Source organism: Delphinapterus leucas, chromosome 1 (assembly GCF_059928025.1).
Source record: "Delphinapterus leucas isolate spDelLeu-1000000601 "Yukka" chromosome 1, BTC_Dleu_Yukka2, whole genome shotgun sequence".
Classification (NCBI taxonomy): Eukaryota; Metazoa; Chordata; class Mammalia; order Artiodactyla; family Monodontidae; genus Delphinapterus; species Delphinapterus leucas.
This window is the reverse complement of record NC_143129.1, coordinates 10893001-10903823: the sequence shown is the minus strand read 5'-3', so window position 1 is coordinate 10903823 and position 10823 is coordinate 10893001. Positions and strand designations below refer to the sequence as shown.

Below are 10823 nucleotides of genomic sequence, written 5' to 3'. Positions count from 1 at the left end.
TGGGTGCTCATTTTACATTCTTCAATTTATATTCTGATATACAAATATCTACCCAGAATCAGGATATTGTATGCTAAACAAAATGGAATTCAGATTAGAAAATTTATTCATGAAAATAATCTTTTCCTGAAAATTCGGATTTTCTAGAAAAGAAGATCTACTAATTATGAGGCTAGTCACAGTTTTGTCCTCTTTATCAGCAGTCTACTTCTTCACCTTACTTCAGAAACGATGAATTCATTAGCATTCCTGGGCCCTGTTTATTAGGATATGAGCACAAACTCCTCACAACAGCACTGTCACAGACAGTTTTAGTTTAAAAGTGTATGTGTGTGTGTGAGGGGAGGCTGTTTCTAGAGAATGCTATTATCAAGGTGAAGACAGTAGAATGAGATCCCATCAACATGCGTCTGCATGCTCAGTTAATCCTGATTCGAGTGACGTGGCCCTAAGTAGTGCAAAGGGACATGGTTTCATCAGAGCCTCGCTGCCTGGTGATAGGAGAGCAGAGTGGTGATGGACAGTCAGGTAAACAAGAACACTTAGTTTCTAAGAGCCTCTGAATCTGGCCTTTAAAAGTAGGTATCCTAGGTAGCAGCATTACTGTACTTCGTATAACAGTAGAGAAAGTTAATCAAATTAGAAATGGTACAATGGTTCTGTACTTAGAGCATGTTTTATATTAAGTAGCTTTAAAAGGCCTTTTTTTTGGTGATAGAATCTTGGCTGAATAACTTCTAAGCAAAATACATTATCGTTATTATTGTTAACAGGGATTTACAATTCCTTTTCCTTTTAATTAGTTCCTGCACAGCAGGGACTAGGCCAATTCTTTTATTTCCCTATGTCCACAGTTATTGTACCTTGTGTGTGACCAGTACAAACAGCTGATAAATAGTTCCTTAATGAGCTTTTAATTTTTAATCAGAAAAGTACTCATGCTATATTTTGGTGCCTTTCTAAAATATGCTAAAGTAGGTAGCCATCAAAATATACCACTTAACACAGTCTCACTTAACAAGAGCTCCTAAATTCACACACGACTCTTCTATCCCCCTGAAATACCATGGATGCAATACCCAAGGGCAAAAGGATAAAAACTAGAGTGGGATTTGGGGAGAATTGTGACTTTGTCTAGAGGTCACATAAAGACTGGGCCTCAGAGCCAAAGGTCTGATTTGTTTATACAATTCTGTTGTATAACAGGTGTTGCTCCTTGGGGGTAAAAAAAAAAAAAAAAAAAATTCAAACAGCAGGAGAGTTTACACATATTTGGTTTAGTTATAATAGAAAATGTGAAGATAGTAGGAAAAATACTTTTATTTCAGAACTCACCTCAATGTCACTTCATTCTCTCTACAGCCACCATAATACTGGGAAGTCTAGTTTCAGAGCAGACTTTGAATACTTAAAATGTTAACGGTTTGAAATATGAATACTTGCTACTAGTCTTTTGGATTTTTTCCAAGAATAACATGCAGGGGTTTTGCTTTTGTTTTTAACATGGAATATAAGAGTTGATTTTGTATGTTAAAATAAGGCACAAATTCAGTTTAAAATATCTTGAAACAAATGTGACTTGTCAGTGGATGAATACCCTCACCACACACAGAAGTGCAGTCAGACATCTGGTAAGGGGACCAAAAGACAGAAAAAAACTCACGTTTCTGAGGCCATGAAACTTACCAAGCAAATGGATCAAAACCCAAATTGTGCCTATGCTACACTCACAATGATCCCATTCTCCAGAGAGTGAATTCTGAAGGAAAAATACCTCATTCCAATATTCACATTAAAGGGCTGCTTTACATTCTTTTCAAAAATTATGAAGAGTATTTTGCCCAGCAGATTAACGACCAGAGTGACAGTTTTTCCTTCTTATTTAAAATAGCTCTTCTGACAAATGGACTTTTTTATATCTTTCAATTAAATAAAATGGAATTTTGTAATGAGTATATAAAAGCAAAATTTGACAGGAACCTTGAATCTTTTGTGTTAAAAAAAAGGATTAAATTTAAAAAAGGATTAAACACCCTTTTCCTTAATACATACAGAGTCTATCCTTATATGGAAAACAAGGTCTTCCTTGTTTTCCTTCATAAACATGAATGAATAATTGTCCTCCCAAAATATATCCATTGAGATTTTGAAATGCACTTTAGAAAAGTAAAACTTGGTCATTTTCTTTAAATTATTTAAAGACTGACCTGAATGAATATCTTAAGCAACGTTTTTAACAAACCCCCTTCCAGGATTTTAATTGAAAATTAAATTATGATTTCAGTAAATATTTTAGAGCACAGTCTTGATGAGGGTTCTTGAATGGGTTCTCAAACACCTTTCCTAAAATGATAATGTAAAAAAAAATCATGAGTGGGGACGTATAGAGTATATATATTGAACATACTAACAACAAATGAACCATAGCATCACTGGGTTTTTTTTCCTGATTATTCCTGTCAATCTAGCCAATCATCAAGCAGTCAATGCACGATTCCTTCTCAGGTGAACTTCAAAGCGTGACAGTGAATTTGAGAGAGAGGAGACGATGTCCCATGTAGAAGAACTCCAAGTAATTTACGTGGATTCCGTGCCCTCACGGAGAGGAAGCGCGAGCCCCAAGCCTCAGTGTGGGCCGCGCACGGCGACTTCCTCCTGAAGACGGCAGTAGGAGCGGCAGGGGAAGGAACGGCTTTACAGGGGAGGAACCCCACAAACGCCACCTCAGCCTGGTGACCAAGGCCAACATCAACATTCACAAATCACGTGCACAGCACGGACCCTTGATAAAATGTAATGATGAAGACGGCACTTTTCTTCTGTAACCCCCTCCCCAAAACCCAACGGTCCCGTTACAATCAATCAATCATGAGAAAAACACCAGACAAGTTCCAGCAGAGGGGCATCCTACAGCATATCTATATCTGCCCAGTCCTCTTGAAAACTGTCAAGGTCGTCAAAAACCAGCAAAGTCTGAGAGAGGGTCACAGCCAAGAGGAGCCTACGGAGCTGTGGCAGCCAAGTGTGATGTGGTCCCTGGGTGGGATTCTGGGACAGAAGAAGGATGGTAGGGGAAAACTAAGGAAATGTGCATGGAGCATGGTTCATGAATTGTGAAGACGTACCGCACTGACATCATAGGATATGAAAAACAGCGGAAACTGAGTAGGGAGACGTGGGGACACTGTACTTTCTCCACACGGTTTCTATAAATTTGAAACTTCCAAAATATAAAGTCAATTATTTTAAGAAGTCCATCTGAGATGTGAAGCATTCTGGTAGAGAATTATTAGTTAAGGGAAAAACAGATAGGAATACTTTTTTATCAGGACAGTTTACGTCACATTTGGCTTCCTGGGGGTGACTCCTACTTTAGCAAAGTCATACAGAAAGACCGTGAAAAAACTTGAAGTGTCATTTGTAAACAGAAGTCATTAATTTCACATTGTAATCCAGCACTTCATATATTTCGCTGAGTGACATGTAAGGTAAATGCGAACCTTTATACCTTTTGGAAAACATGGCTGCAGTGTCCAGAAGAGAGCTTTTTAACTTTGAAAAAATGAATTTTGTCCTTGATTTGATGAATAGAAAAAGGCATTATTGCTCTGCAGAACACTTATAACTTATCTTTCAAAATTTACCTGTAATTCCATAAATTACGTAAGTAAGTATGCTTAATATAGGCTTAAGATTAAGGCAATTAGTTGGTCAACAGTTTCAGGCTAGTTCTGATAGGTTTTGGTATCTTGGCCAGTTCATGCTCAACCAGGTTAGTACAGTAGCTACTGGTTATGTGCAAGGGTTAGATGCATACTTCGTTTAAATAAAATAAGTGGCGTTAAGCACCAAATACTGGGAAATCATATGTTCAGTATACACTTTCAACATACATAACAAGCTAGTACCTGATTTAAGAGCACAGTAGAAGAGTTAGCTTTACATTTAAAAATCAGTGGATAAATCTATATACCACGAGACAGACGAGTGGGAGAAATGTCCCAAATGAAAAACAATGTTTAGACGGTAGGAAGAGTTGTCTTTTCTACCAATCCTTGTTTATGATAGGGTACAGGGACTCCTAAAATGTCTCCGTAGAAACTTGAATGCAAGCGACGGACTCTTCATTTGTTGATTTAAGCTTGGTTTCCACTTGCTTTTCCTTCTGAGATGTTTAAGTCTTGCTGGAAGGCAGATGTTACATCGCATAACGACACCACCTCCTGAAGCAGTCCAGAACCTTCTGAAGTCTCTTTGGCTCCTTTCCCTTCTTTCTCCCAAGGAACAAAAGACGGACGGCGCCCAAGGCTGGGTGCCAGCGGACCACCCGGAGTCTGGCTTAGTGTTTCTTCCTTCTCTGTTTGGGAAGCTCCGGGCGAAGCCAGCGGCAACCCCAGTCCTGGAGCGGGGTCCGGCCCTCCCAGCTCCGCGGGCCGGCTCGCGGCACCCACGCCGAGGCGTCGCTCACCGTTCTCCTCCTTGAGGATGGACAGAGAGTCCGTTCCCGCGCTGGAGGCCACCCGCTTCCTGGGCGAGGGCGGGAGCTGCCTGCCGTGGAGGGCACTGTCGTCCTGCCCCAGGTGCCACTCGGCCTGGTCACCGGAACCACCGCAAAGCAGGGCCAGGTTGTTCTCACTGGGCGTGTTGGATTTATTCTGAGAGAAGAAACAGCGCATTTAGAAAAAATGGAAGAAAATTATAGCATTACTTCAGCAGTACTGTTTTCCATTTTGAAATCAGTATCTTTCAAGGCTGGGAACTCAAAGTCCCTCCCAGAGGAAATGAAGCATGGACAGTTAGTTAGCTCTGAACACCTCCCAGGGCGCCCTCAACAGGAATGAAGTGAGATGGATACGGGTGCCCAGGCCCTTGCACCTTTCAATCACCTATAAAACTCAAACCAGACCCTAAGTGTTGGCGAGGGTGTGGAGAAAAAGGAGCCCTCGCACACTGCGGGTGGGAGTGTAAACTGGTGCAGCCACTGTGGAAATCAGTGTGGAGGGTCCTCAAAAAACTAAAAACAGAACTACCATACAATCCAGCAATATATAATACACCTACTTCCGGGTATGTATCCAAAGAAGATAAAATCAGTATCTTGACAATACAGCTGTACCCACATGTTCACGGCAGCATTATTTACAATAGTGAAGCTATGGAAACAACCTAGATGTCATTGATGGATGAACAGGTAAAGAAAACGTGGTACGTATACACCATGGAATGTTACTCAGCTTTTAAAAACAAGGAAATCCCGCCATTCGTGACAACATGGATGAACTTGGAGGGCATTATATTAAGTGAAATAAGCCAGACAGAGAAACACAAATACCGCACGATGTCACTTATATGTGGAACCTAAAATAGTCAAACTCAGATGTCGCGAGTAGAATGGGGGTCACCAGAGGGGGATGGAGGGTGGGGAAATGGGGAGATGCTGGAGGGGCAGGTTTCAGTCGTGCAGGTGGGAAAAGTGCTGGGACCTAATGTACAGCTCGGTGACCACAGTTCTTTGCTAAGAAGGTAGATCTCAAGTGCTCTCACCGCAAAGAAAAGGTAACTAAGTGAGATAAGGGATATGTTAATTAGCTCATCTGTGGTCAGCATTTCAAAACATCAAGTTGTACACCTTAGATGTATACAACTTTTATTTGTCATTATACTACAAAACTGAAAAATAAAAAGGATTTGCAAAACAATCCTTCAAAATAACACAAAAAACAAGCAGACAAACCGTATTATATAATCAATGCCAAGTTCTGGAATTTATTACCATCAGAACAGAGTGGAAATTACTCATACTTCTCTCTCTTGTGTTCTTAAAGCAGCCAGTTCAATCTGTTTAAAGTATTATTTCTAAAGCAATACAATGAAACATTACTTGAATTAATACATTTATTGAAATTTTTTTGAACATCCAGAAAATACAGAAAAAAAGTGGGAACATTTCACGTTTAAAAGTTCCCCAGAAAAGACAACTATAAAATTAGGTTGTAGGAAAATACTACTGCTTGACAAAATAATTTCAATTAATGACAATAACCACCAGAATTGCATAAATAAAAGGGAAAATGCTGGAATTTTGTTACTAGAAATAATCCTTAATGATTAACTCTTACAGTATTTTTGGAGTTTTGACACTTATCTGAGGTCAAACGCTCCTACCAACTAAGGTGACGACAAAAGCCATCACAGTGAGTGCGAGAAACTGTTCATTTAATTTTACCAGTTGGAAAATCGACTCACCGTGGGCTTGTAATCAATGTCGTCCATCGACCTAAAGAAGTCCAGGCTCCTGGCCGCCGCCAGCTTCCCCTGGTCCTGGCTGTGCGTGCTCAGCGTGTCCAGGATCTCGCCCAGCAAGTCCATCTCACCCGAGGAAGGGGCCTGTGCTCTGGTTTCAAGAGAGTCGTCACTTTCGTAGAAATAAGCAGACGCTTCTTCTCCGTCTTCAGAGGACAACCTGAAGAAAAAGAAAACACGCACTGGTGATTACGTGACCGCGAATGCTACTTACAAGCAACCTCTCACCAAAGACCGTCAACTAAGGTGGGAGTTTTAAAACCAATGTAATATTTCTGTAGAACAGCAAAGTGGATAATTGGTTCATGGCCAAATTCTTTATAGTGATGTACACACCGATTCAAATGCTGGAAATCTTGAGTATGTGCACTGAGAGCAAACAAACGTTTATGGCTCCTTATCAATCTGGAAGCACAAGCGGGGCTTTTCACAGTCTAATTCTGGGGAATTTGGGACATTAGCCTTAGAAATATCAGGTTCCCAGAATACCTGGGAAGTTTGCTATACTCCAAGTTCACTTTCAGTATTTTTATATGGTTTTCCTTTTATTTGTTTATTCACTTGTCTTATATAAACAAAGATATACTTAATGCAGAAAAAAGAATGTTGATTCTGTCATCCCAAAATATCTTAAAATTGTTTTAAAAGTTCAACATATACTATTATTGTTTCCCTTGTTTTATGTTAAAATTAATTTTTAACATTTTGCGTTAAATTCTCCTCTTCTGATACCACCATGGAGTTAGGTCCCACCCCTCGCCTATCTGGTTTGTTTCTATTGACTACTTTCACTGTTCCTGATATTCACCTGGCCCTCTTCAGGAGGAGGGTAGGAGTCTAACTTAGTGAGTGGGCTTCTGTTTCCCCTTTAACACTATCCCAGGTATTGCTGCAGACGTTACTGCTTCCCAAGAACAAGTTATTTCAGGTCTATCTTGCTTTCCCATCTCAAGATTCATCCCCCGTGAGACTCCAATTAGCGCTGGTTCCTCCTGCTGAAGAATATACCACAGGGGAGTGAAACCTGATCTCTGGGAGTGCACGTTCTTTGACATCTCTCTTGTAACCTAGAGCTTCTGCCGCTGAGCCGCATCGCGTGACAGAACAGGAGACCCTGCGACTTACTTGCTAGCTCTTTCTGCGTCCTCACCATTGTCAGCACACAGAACACCATCCAGGCTCTGAAGAGTCCTTCTTAGGCGTGGCTACAGAGAGAGATCGACACACTGGCGTTAAGTCGTTAAGGTATGTCTCTTCCATAAATTTTAACCGACAATTTGATCTGACAAGGAATACTTTTTAAAGAAATATGCATTCAGGGGTTTTGAATACTAGCCAGTAACTTGACTAGCTGGGCAGGAAGAAGGGGAGGATATCAGACATTTACCTCAACGCTTACATCTCAAACCAGTCAACAACAAACAAATCACTGGGCTGAGTACATAAACACTCTGCCCGCTCTCCCAGTCTGTCGGTCCCCGATTTAGGAATCCCTGACTTACAGTCAATCACTTCACCAAGCACTTAGCCCCCAGTTTCAATAATAATCAGTACTTGCAATCTTGTTGCTTTCATCCCTTACCCACACTCCCCCTCACACCAAGTACTTTAAGGCAATGCTTCTCAATCATTAAAGTGCATGTACATCTCTTGGAGTTTGGTACAGGTTCTGATTCTAACACGCTCTTAGGTGAGGCTGCTCTTGGGTCTCAAGGTAACAAATCCTAGACGATGCATCATTTCACCTGTAAATACTTCACTATGTAGCTTTAACAGATAGATTTTTTTTATTTAACACAACCAAGTATCATGATCATACATAACGAATTAATAATTATTCTCTAATATCTCATATTCCCTTACTGCCCCCAAAATATTTGAGTGAGTTTATCTGGACCAGAATCTCAACAGGGTAGCACTGGATTTGGCTGACATGTCCCTTGTCTCAGAGGACGATCCCTTCCACCTTCCCCCCCTCCATGCCACCTGTGTCCTTTTACATGTTATTTTACCCTCGTTTCCTATAAAGTGGCAATTACATCTGGAGCTTGGTTAGCTTCAGGTTCTGGGTTTTCCCTCTGTTTTTGGCAAGAATTCCCACAGGTGTTGATGTGTTTCTCAGTGCATCACATCTGGAGGCACCTGGTGATCAGATGTCTCACTTTGGGTGGTACTAAGACTGATTAATGGCTTCAGGTGTGGTTGGCCAGTGCATCCACTACAAACTTTATCAGCCTTTCTTTCACCTGATGGTTTTAGCATCCTATAGTAACCGCTGGCTAAATCCATTATTTCAGTAGGCACTTCAAAATTATGCTTTTCAAAAGCATTTCCTTTAATATTTATTTGTTGGCATTCCATAAAGAACTGTCTTATTAACTATGTGACTATCCTGAAATACAATGTGTAACAGAAAAATAGGATAATTCCTTCCTTTTATTTAACAATTTTTAGAGTAATGAGCTAATCTAACAGTCTATAAAGGTGAGCCAGGAGGGGCCTTTAAAAATTATCATTTGTATATATTTGATATGGCTCATCACCCCATCACGGTTACTACTCTTCTTGAGGTTCAATCTGTCCCATTTTTGAACTACGCTGTGATTATGTTTTTTAAGTAGTTATCTTTTACAGATTTATCTCAAAGTATCTGCAGGGTTAAATGATATGCTATTGGGTATTTACTTCAAATTAATCCAGAGGTGGGGAGGGATCATGGGTCGGGCTGGCACAGAAATAAGATTGGCCGTAAGCTGATAATTGTTGAAGATGTATGCAAGGTACCTGGGAATTCATATAAGCTTCTCTTTACTTTTGCATGTTTGAATCATGTTAAGTGTTCATTCCACAAGAAAATAAAAAACTTTTACAGTTTTTGTTATGGACCAAGATGGCAGAGTAGGAAGACCCTGCATTCGCCACGCCATGAACACGCCTCACGCCATGAACATGCCTCAGCCCACGGACACGCCTCACCCCAAGGACACGCCTCAGCCCACGGACATGCCTCACCCCACGGACACGCCTCACCCCATAAACAAACCAAAACTATAACTACACAGAGTGACCCATCTGAGAACGACGTGAAGACCAGCAGAGCAGCTCTTCTACGATGAAGGATATAAAGAAAAACACACTGAAACAGGTCAGAGGGACAGAGGCCATCGAGTCAGGACCCACCCCCTCCATGCGGTGACCTGTAAGCAGGAGGAAATATCACAAATATTAGAGGCCCTCCCTCAGGAGCGAGGGGTCAGGGCCCCACATGGGGGAACCCCAGCCCGGGGGACCTGCACTAGGCAGGGGAGCCCCCTAACATTTAACTGACACCCAGTGTGGCTTACATCTGGGAGAGCCACGGGACTCTGGAAAACCGAGACTCTGCTCTTGAAGGGCTTCTGCACAGACTCACTAGCTCTGAGTCTTGATGCAGAGGCAGCGGTTGGAAAAGCACCTGGTCATATGTGAAGGAGAAGATTCACTGACTAACTTCAGGGCAAGTGCTGAGGGGCAGAGGTCTGTTAGAACTTTCTTCAGGGACCAAAGTGCTGGTGGACACCATTTTTTAAATTATTATTCTCTCTCTACCTAGCTGGCCCGGCACTGGCAGCTGCCATTTCTGACATTCTCCATCTGTCTTGTGAGCATCGCAGCCCTGACCCAGCGTTCTCCAGCCGCATCCAACCTGCCCATCCTGGCCACTGCCCCTCCAAAGTGGCTCCTGTCCTGCCACACCTGGCAGGTAGACTTGCCAGGGTCCAGAATCCCCTAAAGAGGCTCCCGCCCTGAGAGGCCAGCCCTACCCACCAGCACACCTGCCAACTGAGTGGCTGAGCCCTGCAGCCAGCCACACCAAGGGCCAGGGTGCCTGCAGCAGTTACAACCAGCTGGGCCTGGAACCAACTTGCCCACCAGTGGACCCAGAGCAGTTGTGACTGGGTGGGCCTTCCAGCCAGTAGGCAACCTTGGTGCCACCACAGCAGGAGGACACATAGCCCACAGAGGGGGACACCCCTGGAGCATCTGACTCTGGTGACCAGGAGGGATTGCTCTTCTGGGGCCCATGAGAAACCTTCTACATAAGCCACTCCTTCAAGATGGAGAGATGTAGCCCATCTACCCAACACACAGAAACTATACAGAGAGCGAAGCAAAGTGAGGAGACAGAGGAATGTGTTCCAAAAGAAAGAATAAGACAAAAACTCAGAAAAAGAAACGAAATGGAAATGAGTAATCTGATAAAGAGTTCAAACTAATGGTCATAAATATGCCCAATGAACTCATGAGAAAATAAACAGTGAGAACTTCAATAAAGAATTACAAAATATAAAAAAGAACCAAGCAGAGCTGAAGAATATAATAAATGAAATAAAAAGGTACACTAGATGGTATCAACAGCAGATTAGATGAAGCAGAAGAATGGATGGATCAGTGATCTGGAATACAGGGTGGTGGAAATCACCCAAAAGGAACAGCAAAAAAGAAAAACGAATTTTAAAAAGAGATACTTTAAGGGATCC

At 42.0% G+C, this 10823-nt stretch overlaps 1 protein-coding gene across 10 annotated transcripts in view; it reads right to left on the bottom strand.

Moving 5' to 3' along the window:
• Positions 1 to 1176: 1176 nt before the first annotated feature.
• DENND1B (DENN domain containing 1B) overlaps positions 1177 to 10823 on the bottom strand; it is a 259365-nt gene continuing 249718 nt past the window's right edge. For all 10 annotated transcript variants that reach the window (XM_089906457.1, XM_089906480.1, XM_089906469.1 and 7 more), the window contains 3 exons: positions 7429 to 7508; positions 6247 to 6463; positions 1177 to 4655 (listed from right to left, as the gene is read on the bottom strand). In XM_089906457.1, the coding sequence (XP_089762583.1) occupies positions 4137 to 4655; positions 6247 to 6463; positions 7429 to 7508 (816 nt within the window). In that variant the 3' untranslated portion in view covers positions 1177 to 4136. The remainder of the gene's footprint in view (positions 4656 to 6246; positions 6464 to 7428; positions 7509 to 10823) is intronic.